Source organism: Neltuma alba, unplaced genomic scaffold (assembly GCF_004799145.2).
Source record: "Neltuma alba isolate B1F8T4 unplaced genomic scaffold, ASM479914v2 tig00004738_pilon, whole genome shotgun sequence".
NCBI classification, from domain to species: Eukaryota; Viridiplantae; Streptophyta; class Magnoliopsida; order Fabales; family Fabaceae; genus Neltuma; species Neltuma alba.
In genome coordinates, this window is record NW_021633841.1 from 1 (window position 1) to 25290 (window position 25290).

General features: G+C 36.4%; 3 protein-coding genes and 1 long non-coding RNA gene across 5 annotated transcripts; 2 read left to right on the forward strand and 2 right to left on the reverse strand.

Annotated features, from left to right (window-relative positions):
- The first annotated feature begins 1437 nt into the window (after positions 1-1437).
- LOC114745627 (tubulin-folding cofactor B-like) lies at positions 1438-5207 on the forward strand. Its single transcript, XM_028933787.1, has 8 exons — positions 1438-1594; positions 1690-1841; positions 2467-2585; positions 2795-2856; positions 3049-3090; positions 3778-3911; positions 4560-4629; positions 4786-5207. Exons 1-8 carry the CDS (start codon positions 1490-1492, stop codon positions 4828-4830), a joined length of 729 nt encoding a protein of 242 aa, XP_028789620.1. The 5' UTR covers positions 1438-1489; the 3' UTR covers positions 4831-5207.
- On the reverse strand, positions 5167-13234 carry LOC114745623 (condensin complex subunit 1). 2 transcript variants are annotated; one of them, XM_028933781.1, is made up of 17 exons: positions 13094-13234; positions 12547-12869; positions 12261-12424; positions 10973-12161; positions 10708-10899; positions 9753-10412; positions 9472-9648; positions 9069-9136; positions 8753-8975; positions 8580-8679; positions 8165-8280; positions 8026-8083; positions 7379-7530; positions 7073-7271; positions 6100-6273; positions 5856-5937; positions 5167-5439 (listed from the first exon to the last, which is right to left on the reverse strand). In XM_028933781.1, the coding sequence occupies exons 1-17, from the start codon at positions 13224-13226 to the stop codon at positions 5406-5408; spliced, it is 4044 nt and encodes a 1347-aa protein (XP_028789614.1). In that variant the 5' UTR covers positions 13227-13234; the 3' UTR covers positions 5167-5405. The 2 variants fall into 2 exon arrangements, with proteins under 2 accessions (XP_028789614.1, XP_028789613.1); XM_028933780.1 differs by having other exon boundaries at positions 5853-5937.
- Positions 13235-15121: 1887 nt separating this feature from the next.
- On the forward strand, positions 15122-16633 carry LOC114745629 (uncharacterized). Its single transcript, XR_003740215.1, has 3 exons — positions 15122-15399; positions 15665-15716; positions 16575-16633. It is a non-coding gene; the product is annotated as an uncharacterized LOC114745629 (long non-coding RNA).
- Positions 16634-19666: 3033 nt separating this feature from the next.
- Positions 19667-21528, reverse strand: LOC114745628 (two-component response regulator ARR9-like). The gene is made up of 4 exons (XM_028933788.1): positions 21193-21528; positions 21009-21112; positions 20799-20876; positions 19667-20359 (listed from the first exon to the last, which is right to left on the reverse strand). Exons 1-4 carry the CDS (start codon positions 21293-21295, stop codon positions 19994-19996), a joined length of 651 nt encoding a protein of 216 aa, XP_028789621.1. The 5' UTR covers positions 21296-21528; the 3' UTR covers positions 19667-19993.
- Positions 21529-25290: the final 3762 nt, after the last annotated feature.

Sequence of the window (25290 nt, forward strand, 5' to 3'; positions counted from 1 at the left end):
GGAACAATATCCAGGAAGCTGAAAAATCGCACCTACCACCTGCCTTTGGAATTACTTGGAACCATAGGCTATCTCTCACCACCCACCCCAGATCATCTCCAGCACAATGCTTCACCTACATTTGAGATTGGTTGTATGTGTAAATGTGATAGAGCCCTCAACTCTAATAATCTTAATAACCAAAAAACTAGAAATAAGCAACAACAACAATAAACGTGGCATGGCACTTATAATACTAGTGCTTCCAGTCCTCTATATAAGAGTTATTTGACTAATTTGAGTATATTAAAAAAATTAGTTAAATTAGTTATTTATAATAATAGGTGTTGTCTTCTTAAAATACCATTAGTTAGAACTACTATTTAATGAAATATTTAACATATGCAATTGTTATAATGACTGTTTGGAAAAAAAAAAGACAAATATGAGAAACAAAATCGATTGATGTCTTGTATTTAGAACTAAATTGAATATTAAACAGGTTCTTATGTTGAGAGTAGGAAATAGTATTGCTGAATAATAAAGTCAAATTACAAGGGAAATAATGATTCAAGTCAGATTACTTAATTTATTACAGCAGATGTCAAAATGACACTAAAAGCAGTCATTTCGGCATACATGATCTCTAATTAAAAATATAAATATTGAGACACGCGCGAGTCATCTCTGTTATAGTTATATAATGAAATATATATATATTATATGTATATATTAAAGTATGCGTAGATTATATTGGGAAGTGTATATATTCGCAACCTCCTAGATACTATAGTCTCAGACCTTAATAAATTCTTGAATTATCTGAATGTCATCTCCGACGTGGTATTGAAAGCTTATGAGTTGATTGTTTCTCCATTCATCGAGTCACAAAGAAAACAACCATAAGGTATAGAATTTAAATATTGATATATTGAGTATTAAAAAAAATGATACATTTAGTCTTATTTTACAATAGTTTATTTATATTTTGAATTAATAGTATTTTTATAAACATTCCCCGTAATTGTAATTTAGTCAAAACATAAAATCACTCGTTTACTCAGAGCACAAAACCATCAGAGAGCGGCATAAATCAAATCACTCTGCTTTTAACAATACGATAATCAGGCATGTTAAATTTAAAAATAACTTTTCAAAAGAATTTTTGACTTTTGGACAAAACAAGCTCCAAGAAAGCCTCAAAATTTACCCTTTTTTACTGAAAACGTTTTTACTGTTGATGAAGATGAGGATTTTTATTTAGGTTGATTGACAGTTGATTACGGCAGAATTAGCTGAAAACCAAACCAAACAAATCATAATTTTTAAAAATAATTTTACGAAATAAAAAATAAGCTGAAAATTTTTATTTAAGTTCGGTAAAAATATTTTTTGAAAAATGATTTTTATGCTAACCAAACACGCCGTATGACTGATTGATTCCATTTGAAGACAAAACTTTGCGATCCTGGAAGCAAGGGGGCGGGACCTCGAGGGCTGAGTGCGGGTGATGGCGGCGAACTTGCAGAAGATCGAAGGGGATGATTCAGTTTTGCTGCGCGTCACCCATTCAAATATTAAGACCTTCTCCACTGACATTCGATTCTCGCTACAGGTTTGTGTCACTTCACGAACCATTGCCATCCACACTAGCCTATCAAATTCTTCTTCATTTCCGTTATTTGAAAACGTCACTCACCTGTTTCGTAGACGTCAGTCGAATCTGTAAAAGAGAAGCTCTGGAAAAAATGCGGTACTTCGGTGAACTCGATGCACCTCGAGCTCTATGACGACGCAAACTACAAAATTTCCGATCTTACCGACAATTCTAGACCCCTGGGGTTCTACTCACCTCTGGATGGGTCAGTATGTTTTATTATTATTATTATCATCATCTTTCTTCTCCCCTTTTACATTTTACTGTTATTCAGTGATGATATAAAATTACGATTATGCGGAAGCCAAATTTGTTGCAGTCATACCTCGAATATGTATTAATTTAACATTTTTTCGAGTTACTCTATGTTAACTGCGTCGAGCTCAGGGTTGAGGTCGCCCTGCTGCCATCTCCAGTAGAGCCCTCTTTGTTTATCCTGTTGCAGCATTATGTATGTTCTCTATCTAGTGATCCTTCTTTGGTGGTTTGTTCCGGTTCTCATGTTTTGCTGTCACCTTTTACTATATTTTTCGGGGGCAAATTTTGAAATGCGAGGGCTTCAAGTGTTTCTCTGTTCAACTGTTATGGTCTCCCATGTCGCAGCGTCCTAGGTGCTTCAGTTGTCAAATGCATGCGACATTGCTTTGAGAAATATGTTGCATTATGATTGTTCATGTTTGCTATGCTATGTAATTCTCAAAAGCACCATTTTGTTGTTTTCTTATACTTCTAGTTTTTGTTACCATCTTGTTCTTTACATCGTCAAAAAGTTAGCATAGACATTTGGTTTATGTATCTGATCGGCTTCTATGCATTTGCTGCTGGGGCAGGTTTCGTTTGCATGTTATAGATCTTGATCCATCATCTGTCACTTCTGGTGGTTGGCTGGAAGATACTTCATTGGTGGAGAAATACACGATTTCTGAAGAAGCTTATAATAAGCGTGAAGGTATGTTATCTTATCCATTTGAATGAAGTTCAGCTTTTATCCAAAAAAACGTACTCTGTACGTGTATTTATATTAGACTTGGTTAACATTGAGATAGTTGAATAAGAGGTGAAAAATATGTTGCCAATCAATGAAGTTATGATGAAGAAATTATTCCATAAAAATTGACTATTAGTGGGTGATATGTGTTTTATCTTATGCTTTTTCAGGAACTTTTAGAAAATTTAAAGAGAAATTGTCTTCCCAAAATCCATCAACTGTTGCGGCAAAGGTAAGTGTTTGGTTGATTTATCCCTCTTATATGCTGTCAAAATGCTCTCCAGGAGTAATTTGCGTGTTTAACATAAAGATAAGACTACGTTGGAGTTCCGCATGTTCATTATTATCTTTAATGGAAATGGATCATATCTGCCATCTAGAGGACTATCTGACACTTACAATGATTGGCCATTTCATTGCACAGGTGCCAGACACCTCTCTGGAAGACCTCCGTTCAAACATTAAGGTCAGTCAATTATCTCTCTCTGTCTCTCTGGGTTGCTATTCATTACAACTGCTTTATGGAATTTTTAGTCTGAGATGAGCTTTAGCACATGGATGTGGCAAGTGAAAATAGGTGGAGTATAAGAGTGGGCAATTGATTAGTATAGTGTAATGTTTTGATTGTCCTTTCGTTTATTATCCTGTTTAATAACTATAAAAAACAAATTGACTAATATTATTTTTGTTAAGACCACAGTTGATATAATTATTGAATGACTTGTTAGAGTAGAGCTTAATCAGCTTAGAATTTTTATGAGCGCACACACTTGCTGTGATATTTTACTACCAATCATTAAAAATTTGTGCCAAGTATTAACTGCTTCTCGTATAACCAAAGAGTTGGTGACTGATAAAATCAGAAGCTGGTTGTATGCTGTGGCAGTGTGGCTATTGTCGTCTGAATTGTGTAAATATGTTTTGAGTCACACTTTGTTGGATATCTTGAGCCATGAATGTTTTCCTTTGGACACATCAATTATTGCATGCCTTCCTTTTTTTCAGTAGATGCATGTTTTCATTTTTATTCTTTTTCTCCAAAGAGATAAACTATGCATCTTGTCATTATTTAAATGTCATTCAGATCATTTAATTATCAAAACATTGACTATAACGATGATCTTACTCCTCTCTTGAATTTCTAAATATTAAGGTAGGTTCCAGATGTGAAGTTGAACCTGGGGAGAAACGGGGTGTTGTAAAATTTGTTGGCCAGGCAGAAGCATTGGGTCCTGGCTTGTGGATTGGAGTACAGTATGATGAACCCTTGGGCAAACATGATGGCATGTAAGGCTTCTATTTTTGCGCATCATATGTAGAAACCTCTTGTCTAAGCTCAACTATTGAGTTTGCTACTGTTAGATTATTTTCCCCTCAAGTATATCGGGCTACTCATTAGCTTCCTATCAACTTCATATTTTCCTGAATAAATTGTAAACATTTGTTTCTTTTTCAGTAGTGAGCTCTTCGGTCTCCCCCCCCCCCCCACCCCCCAAAAAAAAGAAAAAGAAATTGTTTTCCCCTTTAAATATTAGACAGACTCTCAAATATATATAGTGGAGAGATCCCAAGATTCACATAGGAAATAGTCTAAAATTTAACTATCAGTGACACATGCTTAATGTAAAGGGTTTATTCCATTCATTGGACAGTTCTTACACAGGCATGTCACCTATTTGTACTTTGGGGATTTTCTTTGATTGTGTCCTTTGGGGATTGAAGATGTGATTACAGCAATCATGTTGCTGACACATCAATCTAATACTACCCCCGATCCTAAATGTGAACTTCACTTTGTAATGCAAATTGCAGATAACACACGCACCTGTCATTTTGTAACATGAAGTTTATTTAGTTTTCGTGCGTATATAATTTTGCAGCCACGCCTGCATGCCTTATCAAGTTATGATGTCTATCGGTCATGTTATGCTGCAGGGTGAAGGGAGTACGCTACTTTGAATGCCCTCCATCTCATGGGGCAATGGTTAGAGCAGAGAAAGTAAAGGTTGGTTCTTAACCATGTTGTAGTGGATTTCATTCATTGCCAGCTAGGTTTCATTCTTGCACACGAGATTGGTGTTCGAGTTTGTTTTTCTTCTTTTCCTTAATGGCCCAGATGCTTTAGTCCGAGATTTAACATATCAATCTTCTCCTTTTTCAGGTCGGTGATTACCCCGAACGGGATCCGTTTGAGGACGAAATATGACCGTGGTTTTTTTCATTTGGACCTGAAAAGTTGAGCACATTTTTCTTATCTTTTTCTTGAGCATCTAAACATTGCGGATGGAAACGCAACTTTCTTGAAGTTTCTGGGTGGCTCATGGGTGAGGATTATTTTCCCCGGAAAGAAAAAAAAAAAAGAAGCTCCAATCTCACCGCATGCTTGTTACAAGATATCCACTGTATTTTACTTCCCTCAGCTATCATTTGTCCTGCACAGCTGTTGGGCTAACTACTAATGTACTTCACTTTTCTGCCTTTCGACGTAGGTTTATGTTAGGTGCATATGTTATAAAAGATAAAATACTACTGATGCTCAGCAAAACTCAAAGTGAGATGATTACAAAGGCTTTAGTTATACAATTGCATCCCAGCCTGTGAAGGGGAACCACCAGGAAAAGATGAAACCGTTCGTTGTTCAACATTTATGTACAGCATCGTGAAAATAGGGTTCCACATTGCGTCCAATTCACATTCAAATCGTCTCCGTTAGAAACTGATGAACATATATTCCTCGTCAATAAAGGCAAAAATAAACGCCCGCGAATCATGTACTTCCACCTAAAAGTCTTCCGGCTCATCCAAAATAACCTTCCTGTATGAGCATAGAAATTTTCACATCCGTTAAAGGACACTAAGTGATTCAGGTAAACACAAATTCTTACATATTCTTTCGATTACATGTACAAAGGTAGCAATCTGAGTTCCTAAATCATCCGTTAAAAGCTTTAGTCTGTGAGGGAAAAATTACTTGAGCATCAACATTTTGAATTACGGGATTTTAGTATTTATTTCTTACAATAAATGAAGGAGAAACTGACTTCTCATGTAACTCAAGTCTGGAATTCTCTAACCCCATGGAAAGCCGTTTTAATTTATCGGTTAGCCAGAATAAGTGAAGGGCGAACACATTATTACATTGTACCATTTTTCAAAGCTCACTACGGTCATGAACACAGACGGACAAGCGAGATCAGAAATTAGCACTTTGCAAACAGAGAGCCATACCTTCTTGCTCGAGTAGTTCGTTTTCCAGTGTTGTCACCCTTTACCTCCTTCATGGTGCTTTTCTTTGTTCTGGACCGGCTTCCTCCTATGATAATTAGTTTCGTCAGTCATGGATAATCAATATGCCCATATAAAACGTTGAAGTGTAAGTTGCACGGTTCACATGTCATGAATAATGTGCGTGGAGTTCGTCGTAGTTATAAGAACAACCAAGAAGAAAAGTTTAAATGCTTAAACGGTAAAATACCTCTCTTACTGACCAACGGGGATTGAACTTCGATATCCCCTCCATCAGACTCTGTCAGCTCACTTGAAATAACAGAATGTTCTTCTGAATCAGTGTGTTGGCTTTTCAATTTATGATTCTTAGACAAAGCCATCCTCTCACTGCATGGGTCGATAACTTCACCACCTGCTTCCTCTGCTTAATAATCAAGGTTTTTCAGCAACAAAATACTAGTCGGTCAGTAAAAACAGCACAAGCTGCATGAAACTCGTACAATTTTCAAATACTTTATATCCAGTAAATTCATGCTGATTATGGAGAAGATTTTCCCAAAAATTATGACAATGCAGTATCATATTCGCGCTTATAATTTCATATGCTCATCATCGTCACCAACATGTCTCTTTAAATAACTGCCCATATATAATTGCGTTTGTGGTACTACAAGTTTTAAACAGTAGAAGGCTTCATTCCATCGTTTTATAAAGGTTGATCGCTCGACATTGAAGAGCGCATGTTCACACGTGAAAGTTATTTCACATACATGCAAATAATATTTTCTTTTGCGATTAGTATCAGGTAATCACTACTTATTGATAAAATTCTTGTGGTGGATCCTACCAATCTATCTTGGTTTCACCTAAATTTAATTTTTGGGGATAGACATCCCGTCTTATTCCAATCAATCCTTCAAGCTAAACCTACATAATGGGAGACAACAAAAACGAAAGAGCGGAAACTTATGCTGGAAACTGGGGGCTGCAAATAACTTAATGGGCGGTCAGTCATTCGACTCAAGCAGAGATTATGTCAAGGATTATTGTTTGTAAAGTCGGAGATAAATTATAAAGGCAGAGAGATGCGGAAACAGACTGATACGCAAGGAAACATGAACTAGAAAAGAAAATTAGAGCTCATGGACAATTATAGATATCTCTGAAAATTTAGGGAAATTAAGAGGATAATGACGGACTTTCAAGTTAGTGGAATTAACCTGTAGTAATATTAGATTCTGTATGGTCTTCAGCATCTAAGGCCGCAGTAAAGCCTTCCCGTCTGCCGATCTTCCGTTGATGAATGTGGGCGTTTCTAGCAGTAACTTCTTGTTCCTTCACTTCCATATGGAACTTGTGTAGTTTATCCTCGAACTCTTCAATACACGATTTAAGCTCTGGTTTTGCAAATTTCTTGCCCTGATTTCAATTGAGAATATACAGAGAACAAACTCAGCCATTATAAAATAATAAATGCCAGGGAAGCGGAACATCATTATCCTTTTCGCCGGAGACCAAATTATTACCTTGTTTATTATGTTCCTAAAATGATCAATAACAGACTCCTCTGACAAGGCATGTTCATACGTCTTAAATAACTCAATGAGTTTCTTCATCCCTTTTTCTGTAAATGCTAGCTGAGAAAGGCAGTAAGAAAGATGTTCCCATTGTCTGACATCTGCAAAGGTAAAAAGCTACATTTATCTGTAAACAAGAAATTAATTTCTATTTCTTTCTAATTTAAAGTAAATATCAATGCGTAACAAGGCAAACAGCAGTTGACCAGAAAGTGAATCATGAAAAATATTATATTAAAGGCAATGATTGTTTATTACATCATGGGAAAGGAAAAGAACCAAATAGAAGAAAACGTCTGTAGTTTATATCACCTTTCAGCAAATAAACAGGATTGAAACTTGAAGATAGTGGGTGAGATCATTTCAGACTGAAATTCATATAAAACTAGTGACCTCGGTTCTTCATTATCGCAATTGTAATACTGAAGGAAAAATTTCCCCCATAAAACAATCTCAGAAACCACACAAGTATAAACATTATCGGGCCTTAACTTTCGTAACAAACAGTTTATCCTTTGCTGGCTAATCACCACCTGCGACTTTGCTTACTAAATATTAACAGGGAGTGTCAAGATATTGTCAGGAAATGAAAATACCTGTAACACCATTAAACCTATTGCATAGCTTTTCCACAAGAGCATCCATTTGTTTGTCCTGAAAGAATTCAATAGAACTCGTGAATATTACAGCCAGAAACGTCAATCAAAATTACTGAACATTTAAAATATCCCGTACCTTCTTGATCGAAGCAATTAAAAATTGCATGATGTTGCAGAAAGAATCCTTGGTAAGATTCTGACTGGATAACTTGCTGAGTATATCAGGAAGTAAATTATAAATTGGATTGCTTCCTGATGGCATGATGAGAAGAGATAAATTAGATGCCATTTTCCTATAGAAGGGAACATTAGAAGAAAATAATAGGATAGCAGTAGTATAACTTTTTCCTCACAAGGACAACTCTTCTGTATCTAAATATGCACATATACCCTGCCTGCTTGACATTCTAAATAATGATTTATTAAATTTGGATATCTTCATCCAACACTAAATATGACTGCGAACAAGGCACGGCGCTAATACACTATTGTAACTTACAATTTGCATTTAAGAGTATATATAAAGAATTATTAAAGTAGAAGAGGAAAACCTTTCTTGGAAAGTTCATGAAAAAATAGCTTAGCGAGACTTGAAATTCTCTTGTCTTCATCCTCTAATCTCACAGCCATTTCGTTGATGTAACCTTTTACCTGAGCAACGACACATCAGATTCACTTTAACAGCAAAAATTGAAAAGGGAAACAAAGTTACAGCAACATCTACCTTCATCATGTCATTCAGTATGAGATGTGAAAGCACCAGAACAGCATTCTTCCTTACAGAAACGCAAGGATCTTTAAGGCGAGCATACATATGCTCTGTCCATGGTTCTAAAAGATTGGGAAACCGAACTGCTAAGTCACCCAGTGCAATAGTACAATTAGAACGAACAGTCTCTGAATTAGCACCTTCGACAACAGTGAATAGGAGCTGGAGATTTGCATCACTGAAAACGAATCACTAAGAAAACTATTTCATTCTCCACAAAACATCAATAACTAGGAAAGTGGATGTGGGGGAAAGGTAGCAAGGAACTCACCAAAACTCTGCATCAATAATCATGAATCGACATAAAGCTAACATTGCTGACGCCTGCAATTCTGGGTACTGAATACATAGAAGTTACATTAATGAGCAGGAAAATTGATTGTCACTTTCGGAGTAACATGAAGATTTGAAAAATGTAAAGCAGCTGCATTATAGTATTCTGATTTTCAAAAATTCAAGTAACTTCTCATCACTTCTGCAATAATATATGACATTTCATCTTTGTTAAGTTTGCTCATCTCCATCTCTAGACGTTCATTTACTGTAATCCAAAACGCTACAAAACTTTTGGTAGCCAAATGCATTGGTTGTATTTTACATCATATCTTACTTTTGGTGCTGGAAACCAAGAAGTTGGGAAAGCGAGAAGAGCTTAAAAATATTAAGGCAATCACCTTCTGCATCAGTCCAAAATTTCTACAAAGCTTGGACAAAAAAGTCGCGCAGATTCCAATCAAATTCTTTTCACCTGAACAACCAGAAATGATTTCCTTCTCTGCTTTTTCAAACAAAGCATCAAGCACAGCGTCCTCAGAAGCGGCCAAACCTAACTCTTGATTTATATCATTGTCCTGCAACGCATTATGCAGACAACTCTTCAGAAAGCTGAAAAGTAATAGATAAAATTATCAAGGAAGAGAACATAACCGGGGGGAAGAAAAAAACTCTTACACACCTTTTGCATAGCAGATGGAGCTGCCCCATTGCAATCTATACTCTGATTCTCAGCATCCATTTTTTCCTTCGCTATTTTCTGTTTCTGAATTTTTCTAGAACACGATTCAATATATACTAGTTGATTCATGGCAACATGACTTGTGACAAACAAACACCTACTTAGTTTTGCCACTTGAACGGTAGTAAGCATGCTGACTTCAGTGGGATCACTGTCATTCTGCAGACCATCCGCGCAATCATTAAATACGGAATTCAGAGTCTTTCTAACCAAGTCAGCAGCTATGGCTTCTGGGGTAGGATGAATTGCATATATGGCAGCTATCGCTCTGTCAGCAGCAGCATACCAGATATTTCCTGGAAGCCAGGAGCCCGTAATCAAACTTTCCAGAATACCAAATATCCGAGCACCACTAGTAACCAACAATTTTTTCTTGTCATCATCAGACAGTCTCTGGATAGCAAGACATGCTGTCCTAGCAAGCAAAGGATCAACTTTAGCCCAACGACCAAACCCAATATCAATGATGTCCTGTAAATGTGAGCCAAGGACACTGGCTGATGAATTTGCCACCATGCAAAGAACAGATAAAGCACCACGGCTATGCTCCGCGGTGGTTCCACTAATATTGAAGCAAAATATATCCCACAAAGCTGATATCTGAAACAGCAAAGACATGAAATTAATTAATGGGAGCTAAGCCTGATAATGGGCATAAAAAACTAATTTGACCAAGAAAAATAAGGCATCTGTAAGGCTATTTAAATCAGCAATCGAAGCTCATGGCCAGCGTCAACAATCTTAAAGTCCTGCTTTTCAGTAAACAAGAAGTGTATAGCAAACAACACTGTCTGTCATATAACATTAAACAGTAAAAGACAATACTAAAGCCCGGAGGCTGTCAAATTATTTAAGCAATATATTACTTAATTAAAAACAACAGAAGAAAACATACAGTGCTGGAAGATAAATCACCCTTGGAGACCAGTGCACCGATTATAAACTCAAGAGCTGCTAGATCCCCTATATTGGAATCAGTGACAAGACTCGCGAGATTCTTTGCAGTTTCAACAGGGTTCTTCCTAATATAAATAGTATTGAAAGCGTTCTCCACTGCTTCATAGATGGATTTATCTTGGGAAAATACCTAATACCAGAAAGAGTTAATTGTGGAAAACGATATCATCCGAGCCATAAACAAGAAAGAATGGAGAGCTTACCAATGGCAACATTTTCCGTAGACATTCCTCTGAGCCATCAATTTGAAACTGTCTACACCTCATCAACAAGAGAATTGTATTTTCAACGTCAGTAGCGGAGGATGAAGCCATCAATTGGACAAGGGTAGGCATCGTCGCACATATACATTTAGAGAACCGTAGTCCAGCCTCAAGCGATGCTACCAATGCCCTTGTCTGCTCCAGATTCCCAACATCCGGCAGATTACTATCTTGCAAAGCAGTCACCTCTCCTGGCTGCGACATACAACTATCAGTTAAACTGTCTTGATGCTCCTTCTCAACAGGTCCAGGATTTAAATTGTCGACTTCACCGTCACCAAGACAGTTATCACCATCACATGGTAAGTCATCAGTAACATTTTCTGAAGGCATAGCTGGCTCAAGCTCATTTAATCTCTTTTTGTACTGGTCTAGGGTTGCTTCAAATGAAGTTATTCGGAGCTGTGGACCAAATGGGTTGTGCTGCAGCATCATGATCAATAGGTTTAAAGCAGATTTCCTGACAATTGCACTCTTGTCCTCCAATCTACCAGCAGCAACCGACGCGACTTCATTCCACAAACCAATTGAAATACAATGCTCTTCGCATAATTCAGCCCATACCTGGAGAACTCGACTTCTTGTATAAGCTGACACATCTCTACAACGCTCAAGTAAGATTTCCAACATAGCTTGCTTAGTACGCAGGCGAATAGATTTTGAGCTCACTTCACCCTCAACGTCCTTAAATGCCTTTGCTATCAACTTTCCCAGCACACCAACAAGAGCGTTTCTAATCTTGTAGGATTCACCACCAAAGTGTGGAATGAGAATGCCAATATTAGTGGAAACTAGCTTAGGAAGGCGATCAGCTAGCTCAACGAGAAAACGCCCCACATTTTCAGCCCCAACCGTGTCCCTTACATAATCTTTTGGATTAGTCCTTCCAATCTCTCTAATAAGAGAGATGGCCATACTTCCGTCTGCATACTTCTTCTCAGCATCCGCGACTGCATCAGCCATGTGGGCAACAACAAAATCATGCCTGTGAATCAGGTGCATAATGGATGCACACGATTGTGCCATGTAATGGTACTTTGTAGAGCAAGCCCCAATAATACGACATAGAGCTTCTTTTGCTTCAGAATCTTTAAGGAGCGTTGGTTTCTCAAACAAAGAGAACGCATTTCTATAAAAAGGAAATGTCAAGTGAGGAGGCTTCCACTAAAAATTCACTAGGAAGGAAATACATCTATCTACCTGCAGAACTAAGAGATAGATCTCTTACTTTGTAACAAAAGACAAATAATTGTCATCCGGGTCAGATGAACCAAAAAGTAGTTCAAGGTTGATCTCCAGTGAATTAGCAATAAGGCCAAGTATTCGGCCTCTCTGTGCCTCCCAATTCCACGAATTCACGGGTTGTTTCTTCCTGTGAGTGCTAGCCGTCACCTGAATTAACATTAAGATGCTTCAATTGACTGTGACAAAGGGATGCATGTATCGCTAACTAAAAAAAGCAATGAACTTGTGATGATTTTTGATAAAAAATGGAAATTAGTGAAATGCAAAACCTTCACACTGTTGTTCGAACCACTGTCGGACTCTTCGGCGAGAACTATGTTTAGGAGGAAGTATGTATATATTTTAAAAGCATTGCGATGAGAAGCAACGCGATCTAGTGCTGAAATCTCTTCATCCTGACCTTGAGACACCCTTAGGAGCGAGTCTACATTAGGTAAAAGCACGCTAACATTGGAACGAAGACTTTCGACGATATTCAACTTGCAAGATGGAGAAAGACTGCCATAACTCCGAACCAATGAGTACACCCGATCAAAAATATCTTGGTCTTCAACACAGAACAATTCTTTATCGGAAAGATCAAAGGACACGCCTGTTTAGACGAATAAGCTGATAATTAAGTTCTGCTAATCGAAGATTTATCCGTTAAGCTGAATCCATTATACACACGGTTCAGGTCAGAGGACTTATTTATTCGTTTGGTAACAAAAACCGAGCGGTGCTGAATCAAATTAGATCACAGTTTATCGTGGAACAGAGAATTTCGTGTAGAATAAAATTTGGATCTGTGAAACGCGGTGAAGGAAAGAACCTGACCTTTGACAAACTCTTCGACTTCAGAGGCGCGAAGTGAAGAAGTGTCCACAAGCTTTCTGACGCAGAGGCGGTCATCATCGTGGTCTTCTTCGAGTTCTTGAAGAGTACGGGGGAAGACGAAAGGAGGAGCCATGGAGATTGGAGGAGAGAGCGAGGTTTTCTCTGTTCTTATCGTTCCAAGCACGTCAGTTTCTTCGGGCGAGGCGTGACCTCCAAAATTCAAATGCAGGTGAACAGTCTGAGCGGGAAATTTTTGTTGTCGTTTCATATAAAAATATAAAAGAAAAAAGACCAGCCCCAGAAAAATTTAAAAAATAATCAAGTTATTTTTAAAATTTTAGGTAGGTGGGATGGGGGAGAGAAGCCGATGACGGAGAGAGTAAAAAGAAGAGGAAAGTGATTAGTGAGAGAGAGACGCGTACCTATTTCAGTGGAGAACAAAAGACGACGACGAACAGAGGCGAGTAGCGAGTATGACTATGGAGAGTGTCGCTCACGAAAGTGGAAGGCAAGCGGAGGTTGAAGGGGTAGAGGGAGACTGCGAGAGGCAGGTCGGAGGCGGACAATGTGAGAAGGCGGCGGCGACAAGGAAAGGGAGCGCTCCTTCGATCCCGCCCATTTGACAAGTTTCAAAAAATGACAGACAGATGGCAAAAAGTTGCAAAAAGGTTAGAAGTGACATCATAATGCGAAACACGTAACTGGAAATAAAAATTGCCTTTCACCCCAAAAAATATTGCCTCGTAACAGCGATAGAAGTAAAATAATGGCTACATGTTATTCAAACGCCCAATGTTTACATGACCCTGTTTGGCATAAATCACTTAAAAACATATCTTATGTAAATTCAGATAAGATTTTTTTTATATACTTATTTTGTATTTAGTAAATTACGATTGAAAAGTTATTCCGAGTGGGCCTATATTGATATGTTGCCTTGTAATGTGGATAGCTTCATTACATTGATAGGTCAAAATTAATAAATTAAAGACAATTTTGAGAAGAACCATGGTTAATTAAATTTCTTGATGAATCAATTCTAAACTCTAAATTTTAAAACTCAGTTTTATAAATCTAGTCATCTTATCATCCATTATTTGGTAAGTTCATTTTATTTGTGAGATTTCTTACATTAAATTTAAGTCCATTCATACTCTAACGTCCTAACAATTAATTGATCCTTTGGGCGTGAGTCCATTAACTCTCACATTAAAAATATCACATGTATAAACTCCCAATTTTCGCAATCCAGGCTAGCTCAGTTTTCATGTTACAAACAGTGTGCCGCATAAAGTTTATGCCACAGACAAAACAAAATCACTATCATCTTTAAACTTCAAACGTGTACAGACTTTCCAGATCAACAAAACGTGCACAAACTTTCAATGACATCCCCCCCCCGCGGCCCGGGGGTGGGGGGGAAGATGACGAGACCTTGCCAGTACTACTTGCTATAACTTAAATGCTTCAACTTTACTTTACTTTAATCTGAGCTCATGTAATGATTGATTCGGACTAGTAGGTTAGGATTATTAGCATGGATTACATTCATGCCAAATAACAGTCTCAACGTTATGTTTATTTTCTTGTTATAGAGAAATTTCTTGGAAAGTTCTACCCTTTACAAGAGTTTTTGCCCACGGTATTATTTCATCATCAGTTTCTCCCCATTTAAACCAAAATAAGAATCAACATCTTCGAGCTTAATATTCAAATTGCCCATTCCAAATACTACGACAAAGACTTGACAAAATGGTAGAAGGTGCCAACCCCAATACTAGTTCGACCTAACTCAAAGTCTAAAGAAATAAATAAATCGCATTTTTGTCTGTGAAAAAACTTTTACCTTCACCCGAAATTTTTTTCCCCTTGCCGCGTGGTTAAACAAACAATCACCCATCCATGAACTGTGCATGATTGAGCGGACTGGCCAACGCGGCGCGCAAAATAGAATTTGCGGTTCTAGATGTTTGGTGAGGCAATCGAAATTCATCAATCATCCAATACAGAAGCCCTCGGATTCAATCATTCGACCCCTTTATCCTTTGCCGCATGGGTTTGTTCTCGGTATCTATTCATCAATCTCTGGCTCTTCCTTGAGAAGCCACCGCGGGTGGAGCTGAATATGGCGGTGCCATGGAGCATGAGTCTCTGGATGGCGAAGATGGTGTGGATTGCTTTGAGTGGGTGGGTATCTTCGTGCTTGACTGTTGCTGACGAGGTTGCTAGTTCTCTTCGATCCGGTGATCTTGGCCCCTTCAATGTTGGATGATTCAAAAACCTAATTCACCTTTGCTTCGGCCCTGGTTCGTCTCACGAAGTCATTTTTATGCTTTCTCTTACTCGGTTTTTTCTGTTTCTGAAACTATAATCGTTCAATTAGCTGAAAGATTCATTGAACTAATTGACTGCGCTTCCTTTACTCCATTATATTTCAACCATTGCCATTAGCTAGTTTTTTAAATGCACTGACATAAGAGACCAACTCAGTATTGAATTGTTGTGTTCCCTTTTTTCTTTGTGGCTGCTGCGGGCATTTAACTCTGCCTCCTATTATTTCTGAGTTGGCAGTGAAAGATTGGAAGAAGGTGATGTGATTACAGAATAGTTGAGCGGTGATTTAGTAAGTTCAACCCTATGTATTTATTTTGGTGGCCTCTATGGGCTATGGTATAGTTTTCAATCCTTAGTGCCAGGTCCAAGTACTTGTAACTCGGAGTTAGGGGGTCCTGATATATATAAGAACAAAAAAGTGTTTCATGGAAGTAGACATGGGTTTGAAAAGCACTGACGGTCAGTCATCCTGAAGCAAAGATAGCCTGTTGAAGTTTGAACTTTTCCAATAGCCGTAAGAGTGGTCAATTTCCTAGTTTAAGCTGAAGATTTGAAAGAGAATGTTATGGGGGATCATAACATCTGGGTAATGAAGTGGGAACAAGTGTATTTTGATCAATTAAAGATGAATTCTGCTTGTACTTCGTCAATTATTTGAATGAGATTCTCCCTTTTCACCTAAAAAAGACGAGTTCTGCTGAACAACCTTCCAGAAAATGGCAGGACAAAACGTGACAAAGAGCTGTGCTTCTGTGTTTATTATGTCACTGATGTTGTCTTGGCAGCGGCCATTTTACTTCTGTTTGAGTTATTAAAAAACATGTTAATTGTTTAATATTTGTCTGACAACTCTCACATATGGAATATGTTTGTATTAAAATTAAAGCGCCCTCCTGAAATAGATTCAAGTGGGCCAAGGTGAACAGTCGCTGTAGAGTTGAGACAAGTTCTGATTATGCAACTTGTTAGTGGATTTTATCTTTGTATTGTATTTATTGTTTTAGTTGTTTGGTGTAGTGGGTGTTTTTACAATTTATAGTGTATATAAATACAATGTGTTGATCCCAGTGATATTTATCAGAAATTCAGCAGGCGGTGGAAGAATGATCAAGAAAACTAATCAAAAGTCACTTTTTCTGTCGTGCAGTTCTTTGGATTGTACGGGGAGAAGAGGATAAGATTCATGTTCAAGAATGTTTGCCTCTCGTTCCAGTGTGTCAATCTGGTGTCGAGATATTACTGTTTTTCCCCCATAGATTATTATCTAGTCAAAATACAATATAGACTATTCCCTGACTTGAAACCATACTTGTAGGATTAGTGTAGTGATGGAATTTGTAACGCACTTGTAAAGAATGGTACAATTTGTGTATAATTATCCGGCGAGGAGAGCATAAACACATTCGGGTGGCCGTTGTGAGAATAGTTTTGAGCGTTGGGTTTCCCTTATCCCCAGTGTTTGTATGGATGAAACAAATACCCGTGATTAAGGATTAACGAATATAGGTTTTGAAGAGAGAGAGAGAGTTTTTCATTTTCGCCACCCAATAGTAAATGCACTTTGAAGTTCCGATTGTTTCCGCAGCATCGGGTCATGACTGCTAATTCTATAGACACGATATAGAGATATCGTAATTTTAGAGCCAGTAATAGGCTCAGCCTGCCGGAAAAAACCGGCTTGGGTTGGCAAAATACTAATCTGTCAACGCTGCAGGCGAGCCTGTTGGCGGGATGGCCCTTTTTTTATTTTTTATTTTCATATAATTCCCAATATATTACACAATATAATTAAAATATTTTGACTTTCAAATTCTACGTAAACAATTGAACATTATCTTATTCATATCATTGCGTATATAATCAAGCAATATTTGTGACCGTGTCTGTAGTTATCTAGAGAACATTATCTATCTTTTTTTTTATTTATTTATTGCGTTACTATACAAGCCTTTATAAGATTAGATAAACATGTGATACTTATATATATATACATAAAATATCTACTTAATTAATTTTGATGAGAAAATTAGTTAAATTAATTATTTGTATAAAATATGTGTTATTTTAAAAAAGATATCTTCTTAAATTATAAATTAATATTTACATTATTTTATTATAACCCACTCTCAAATTCAAAATTCCAAGCCTAATTTTAATATTTTAAACTAAGTTCAACCCATATAATAATAATAGTTTTTTATTTAAAAAAATTAATATGGGTTGGTGGGTGCCCAGGGGTTCATGCTGGCACTTTAGCCCGCACTGTTTTAAACCTGTACTGTCGTGGGTTAGTTCGTATCCATACCGTCAGTCTGCTTTCCCATCTCTATATCATGTCCAAGAGAATATGAAACCAAACCATGATTTGGAAAATAGCTTTTGGAGAATAGATTCTAGGAAGAATAAATTCTGTGAAGAATAGATTTTGTAAAAAAGTGAGAGTGTTTGGATAGTTGTTATCAGAAGCACTTTTTATATATACAAATTACTAAAAAAAAGACATAAGTTAATATGATAATTACAGAAAAAATAGATTTTATGATATATTTTAATTTGAAGGAATAAAATTGTTAATAATATATTTTTTACCAACATAATTAATAATACATAAGATAATATAATTAATAAATAATTAATATGTATATATATTTATAAAATATAAGATTAAATATGTTTATAAAAAAAATAACAAGATACATATCCTATATGCTCTCACACTCTCCTTTTTTTCTCCAAAAACAATCCAAAACCATGGTTTTGATTTTTGAGTGATTTATTCCTCAAACTATAGTTTGGGGTGTCACCCAAACACACTCTAGATTTACCACATCATCCTCGTGGCGGGAAGCCAAATTTCGACTTGTCAAATCCAAATAATACAATTTAGCGTCTGACCAAGTTTCGAGGAATATGGCCTGTTGTGGTCAGGCAGAACAAATTCTTGAATTTAAATTAAAAATAATAATAAAATTGGAGTTTTTGGTGAAAAGGATATACTTAGGGATATAATTTTAGAAACAAAAACCGGTTAACTTAAGGGTATGTTTGGCTCAATGAGAGGAAGGGGAGGGGAGGGATTTTAATGGAAGGAAGGGAAGGGAAGGAGAGTAGAAGGATTTTAATATTATCTTGTTTGGATTTATAAAAAAAGAGGGGAGGGGAGGGAAAAACATTTTAATATGGATAATTTTACTCTTATTTTATTTAAAGTATGGGCATAATGGTCACAACATGACAAAATATATACATAATGGTTATAACATGACAAAATATGGGCATAATGGTCATAATATGACAAAATATTGCCATTTCCCTCCAAATCCTCCCAATTTTGGAGGGGAGGTTAGGGAGGGGAGGGGAGGGGAAATTTTAAAAATTTTTCCCTCCCCTCCTAAAATTTGTGTGTTGCCAAACAAGAAAAAATAATTAAAATCCCTCCCCTTCCCTCCCCTCCCTCCCAAATCCCTCGTACCAAACACACCTTAAGTGCTCATGGATCATTATGCATGACCTGACGTCCCTACGAGAGCGAGAGAGAAGACAAATATCAACGAGTTGTCTTTGATCCGTGACCTGGTCGAGATACCCAGGCAATTGGCTGGAAATTCCAAATTTTGTGGATCTAGGTGTGCTTTGGTATATAGTGACATGCATAACACTCTTCTTATCCTTGACATATGACATAATTATTGAATTGATTTTGATCATAAATATAAGATATATTTCTTATATTTATTAATTTTTCTTAAATTACTTCTATAGATATTCTTTCAACTATAATCAAGTAGAAAAGAAATAGAAGATATTAAAAAAGATGATTATGATGTTTTTAAAAAAAATCTTATATTTTTTATAATTAAGTAACTTACCTAACTTTCTTAATTTAATCAAATTAGTTAAATAGGTATTATATTAAGGATTAGAAGAATAATTAGGAACAGGAGCAAAATGGCTGGAGTTGAAACATATGATATACAGAAACGCAGAGAACCAGTGCGGACGATAAAATAGAGTGTTATTGTGCGAGGGAGGAGACATATTTTCCTTTGCTGAGTTGTTCAGAATCTCAAGACAGGCAGATCGAAGATTCCATCAAAGTTGCTTCGCCCAAAAAAAAAAAAAAAGACAAGAGTTGAGGGGAGGGGGTATAAATTGCAGAGTAAAACGTGTTAAATATAATAAATACCACATAAATAATCCTTTGCCAAGTTACCCAGCAATTTTTTTTGGTAGTATCATCAAATTACCATGTTCATGCCAATCCATGCGACATTTCGTGTCAGCTAAAATGAATTAGAAGGATGTGCTAGTATCCTTGTAGCTAATGCAGCGATCATTACAGCAATTCCTCGCTTTAAGGCGATTCGAATTTGACTCTCACGAACACGTTCATGCTGATTTTTCATGCCTGTTTAGAGTTTGAACTCTAGTTTCTTCTGGATTGATGTGCTTGGGAAGCAAAATAGGAAGGAGATATTTCCAGGAAATGTGTACAGGATGAGATTAAGAAAAAGATACATGAGAATTCCATTTCAAAAACGAAAGAGAATAAGCTGGCATGACTCATCAGACCATAGTGGCTATGCCATTGAATCTTGTTCTTGTCCTATCAGTTTCAAGCGAAAGCCCCTCTTCCACGGTTTTCCTCTTGTTAGTATTGACTATCTGCACTGATTGTTGATGTTGTTGTTCTGCCAGAGGTTGTGGTGCTAGTTGAATCTCTGGGGTTTCAAGCTTTCCATCTCTTTTTTGAGCTTGATCCTTCAATTTCTGGGTCTTCATCATATGGGGTCTAAGCCTATGCAGATCTGCTGGCTTCACTGGTTTCAAGAAAAATTCCTCTGCCCCTTCTTCTAGGCATTTGCTAATCCTGGAAGGCACATTTTCGGATGACATAATCACCACTGGTATGTTTCTCAGAGACGAAGATTCCTGAAATACCACAAGTAATGGCCTGTCATTTTCAACTCTAATGCCTCTCAGGTAAAATTTGCTAGCACACACTTTTCAGAGATTCTTATAGAATTCTTCAGCTAATTCCTAGCTAGCGGCTACTGAAGCGGGGCATTTTTTAAAAGCAAATATTGTGACCGTATTATACCAGATTCGTTTCGAATGGGAAATTGTAAATCAGCTAGGAATTGATATATGTTATATGGCAAAACAATAAAACTAAGGAAATTGACAGTTTCATGCCATTTCGATATGGGATTCAGAGTTTCGAAATGTTGAGTCGGGTGTTTCCAATAAAAGATGAAGGAGGCACAGGTTCTGTATTTTAAGTTCTCAACTAATAGAAACAAACAGATTGTTTGAAAAATTAAATTACATAACAGACGAAGAATCGTCAGAACTAGAAAGCGAGGCATACCTTGATTCTCTTGAGTAAGTCATAGCCAGTCATGCCAGGCATACAGTAGTCTGTAATAACAAGGTTCACATCCACTTCCTGGGAAAAACGCAAAAACCAGGAGAACTTCAGGTCAGACATCCAGGAAAAGAAAGTTGGTGGGGAAAAAAAATGGAAGAAGAGACTGGGGGAATCTCATACATTTTGAGCAGAAACAAGAACGAACAATACCTGATCACTGTGAGGAGACACTGAAGGTGTATTAGGATCGGTCTGATCATTGTCACGCAAACCCAAAAACTCTAAAGCCTTGCTACCGGAATCGACGGTGGTAACTGTCATGGACATAACGGAGTTCATTAAAACCGGATGAGGAATCAGCGATCAAGAAAAGAAGAGGGTTGTTTTATCTTACCTTCATAGGAGGAGGTTTTGAGGAGCCTCTCAATAAGCTTCCGGTCGATTAGGCTGTCATCGACGGCCAACACGTGAAATCGGGACTCACAGGCCATTCCCATTTTCAGATGGAAAATCAGAAACCCAGAATCGCAGGAAGGTAAAGGCACGAGAGAAGATGAGAAGGAGGTAAGAGAATGGAAGGGAAGAGAGAGTTGGGTTGGTTGTCTGGTTTTCAGTTATGGAGGAGGAGGACGGGGGAAAAAGATGAAAGGGAGGAGTTTTGTATTGAAAAAAGGCACATCGCATCGCACAAAGCAAGATCCGACCAGATTTCATACCAAATCCAAATCTTTCAAAATTTTCCAACTTGATCTCTTCATTACAAGGCAAGCGTCGCTAATATTCAAACAAATATATAAATAAACAAGTCCTACTCAATATATTTTTAGGCTGATGCAAAGGCTGGGCTTTGTTTATTTATTTTGTTATACGCAGAGGTCACCGGCCCTTGATATGCACAAATCACCATACTAGTTTAAATACCAGAGAATCAACACAAAGATCAACAGGGACTACTATAATAATCAGTATGATTTTGATGAAAAATTAAGCATGACTACAGAATCGCATTAATATGTTTTATGATTTCTCTTATTAAATGAAAATTATTTTCGTATAAAAAATTATAACAATTGCTTATTGACAATAATAAAAGGGTAAAAAAAAATATGGAATTAAAACTAAAAATTGAAAAAATAAGACTTTTATTTTCCTAATCAATGCAACCAGATGAACTATGATGCTCATCAAAAAAACCAGATAAACTATGATAGTGTTTCGTAAATATACCAAAGCAAGCTTTCACCTCTTTATTGTATACTTTATGCAGTCTATGAAATGAGTTTATAATATGTAAATCTCATATCAGATCGCAAAATGGCAATAAAATTCTTTAATCCCTCCAGTCAATGGCAATCGACGATGAAGACAGTTTTTTCCCCCCACACGAGGACGGTACAATTTTCACAGCAAAAAGTGACGTAAAATTTTTTTTAAATTCCAAATAAATTAGAAAAAATGGCAAAAAATAAGACCACTAAAATACAAAAAAAATTATAAATAACGACCCATAACATCATTAGTATGTGTTTTTAAAATAATTTTTGCAAACGGGTCCTGTGTGTAATTTTTCTATTTTGACGTTTTTTTTAATCATTTTTCCAAAAAATTATGTTATTTCGTGACATTATTAGTTATGGAGAAACATATTCACGTGAACAATTCCTTGCTGGAGGGAACCAAAAAGGTTTAATTCCCTGTTGGACTCTTGAGACATTACCTGCCAAATGTTGAATAGTGATGGATACCGTCACATATAGGCTAGCCCCCTTATTATTACTATCCCGATCCTAATTATAAGACCCAGTTGACTAATTTAAAGAGATTAAAAAATTTAGTTCAATTAATTATTTGTCAAGAATAAATGTTGTCTTTCCTAAAATATCCTTACTAATCAAGTGTATTGACTAGAACTATCATTGTTAGAAAGACTATCTTAAAAAAAGTGAATAATTATTAGAAATAAAGTGGATTGGGGTCTTATATTTATAATTAAAATAAAAATCAAACAGAATTTTATAATTACGATCGGGGTAGTATTTAATTATTCATTTATTAGCAAGGCATAAAAAAACGAACGTATCAACCTCGGAACCACCACGCTCCTCTCCAGTCTCCATCTTCCTCCGCGGGAAACTGGAAATCCTCGACCGTTGGTTTGATGGAACAGTGAGGGAGCATGAGCGACGTTTGAAGGCCAAGATCTCCCCCACGCCACGAGCTTTCCATCTTACTCTACACCCTGTAACACCTAATCCCTCGCTTTGCTCTTCTTTACGGTGAACTCCATGTGGCCATCTGGACACGTGGATCCTGTCCACAGCTTCACCCCTCCGTATCTCTACATCATATCTCGTTTCTCCACTGATGTGTCCTCGTTTTTAATTTTGGGTGATCCATGTGTTCTTATTTATTTGCAGGGGGATTGAAACAAATTTCAAAATATTATTTTATTTTATTTCTAAATTAGAAATACATTCCATCCGGGTCCAAAATGTAGTTACTGGTGAAAACAAATTTTTTTGCAGAGGAAGACATAGAAAGGAAAATCGCTTTCCCTTCAGCATGGGCCATGGGGATTCTCTTCTACCAATCATGTTTCTTACTTTTTCTTTCATTCCCTCTGATGGTCCAATCCCTGAAATTATTGAAACATGCCAATAGATTTTTCGAGGAGGAAATTTCATCCAAGTAATCTATAAAACTGCGTGTCATTTAATGGTTTAATACAAAATAAACTATAATTTATCTTGAAAATATATACTATCTATTGTTTTTAATGTAATAACTACTTAACTTTTTCTTTTTTATCATTATAAGAGTTATTTAACTAGTCTAAATAAATTAAAAAAATTAGTTATTAGTAATAAATATGAGTTAATTTTCTTAAATCACCGTTTTTATAATTACTACTTTTGGATGAAAATCTTTCTACACGAGTAATCAGTAGTGATGTTTTAGATAATGAATTACAAATTTAAAAAATAAAATAGATTGAAATCTTATATTTAGGACAAAATTTAATCCTCGGCTATCTTTTATATTGAAGACCAAAAGTAATATTATGTTCAGCCAATCATTGTTAAATAGCCGAATTAGATTGCATGGGTGGTGTGAGATTACAATTACAATACTCACTTACAGAAAAGCATTAATATTATTAGATTACCAGCATTAGTCAGTAGGTTATATAAACAAAACAAAATAGTAATTGAAATTTATGCAGGGATGACTAATGTGACTACGAAATAAAATTTACTAATACTCACATGGATTTTATCAATCCGTTATCCCCCCCCCCCCCCCAAAAGAAAATCCTTTTATCTAGAAAAGTTAAACAAGCCGGACAATAATTGGGCTGATTTGAGAAAGGCGTGAATAAAGGCGCAGAAAATAATGAAGAGGCCGCTTTCTCCTCTCCTTTGACTGGGAGAGCCACCATAGGAGGAAAAAAATCGAAGGATGTCTGCCCCCAAAAGTGCGTGTACGTGGCTATGTGCATTGTTTCTCATCATGTCAAAATTCCTTCCCCTCATCTCTGCTTTTGGCCTCTCATCAATTGCTTTCTTCTGTTTTGACCATCTTTATTTCATCCCACTTTTTATTACCGAGTTAGTTTTTTATTTAAAATAAAAGGCATTAACAATTTTAAATTGTGAATGAGATTAAACATGCAGCCTACTAATGAGAGCGCTAGAAAGAAAGATTTTATATTACTCTCTTAAATATTGAGCTAATTTGATATTCAATGTGGTTTAAATATAAAACCCTAATTAACTTTGTTTTCAATATTTATTCATTTTGCCTTAAAATAATCCTTATAGTGATTGCATATGTTAAGGAATCAGTATCAGTGGGTAATTCAAAAGTGCAAAATTAATAAAGTTATTTTAGTTGTTTTAGGAAAGACCATATCTTTTTATTACAAATAATTAGTTTACCTAATTTTTTAAATATATCTAAGTTAGTCAACTAGATTTTATATTAAGGGGGTGTTTGGCTAACCACAAAGAAGCACTTTTCTGCAAATCGAGACAAACTCCTCCACATATTTACTTCGTATATCATAAAAGCACTTCTGGAACTATAATTTTATTCTTATCCAAACACTTCATGAGAATCGGAGAGGTAGTGTTGAATTTGAGACTATTTATATTGTTTATAATCCATATTGCTTATAATCAGTGAGTAGTGCATATTTTTATAAATTTTATATGATACATGCATGTAGAATAAATACAAATTTCAATGTGCCAAAAAAAAATTAAATTTGTTGAATTAATCAATCCGGGCACATTGGATTGTGGATATGATGGATGAAGAGTTTGAAAGGCAATGGAAACAAACAGACATGGTCCCCTGCCATGGCTTTTGTGTGAGGCCATGGACCCCTCCATTAATATTCCCTTCTCTCTTTCCCATTTTCAATTCCCTCATCAAACACCCTCCCTTTTATTTTTTTCCAAAGTGCCCACTCATTATTTATCATCATCAT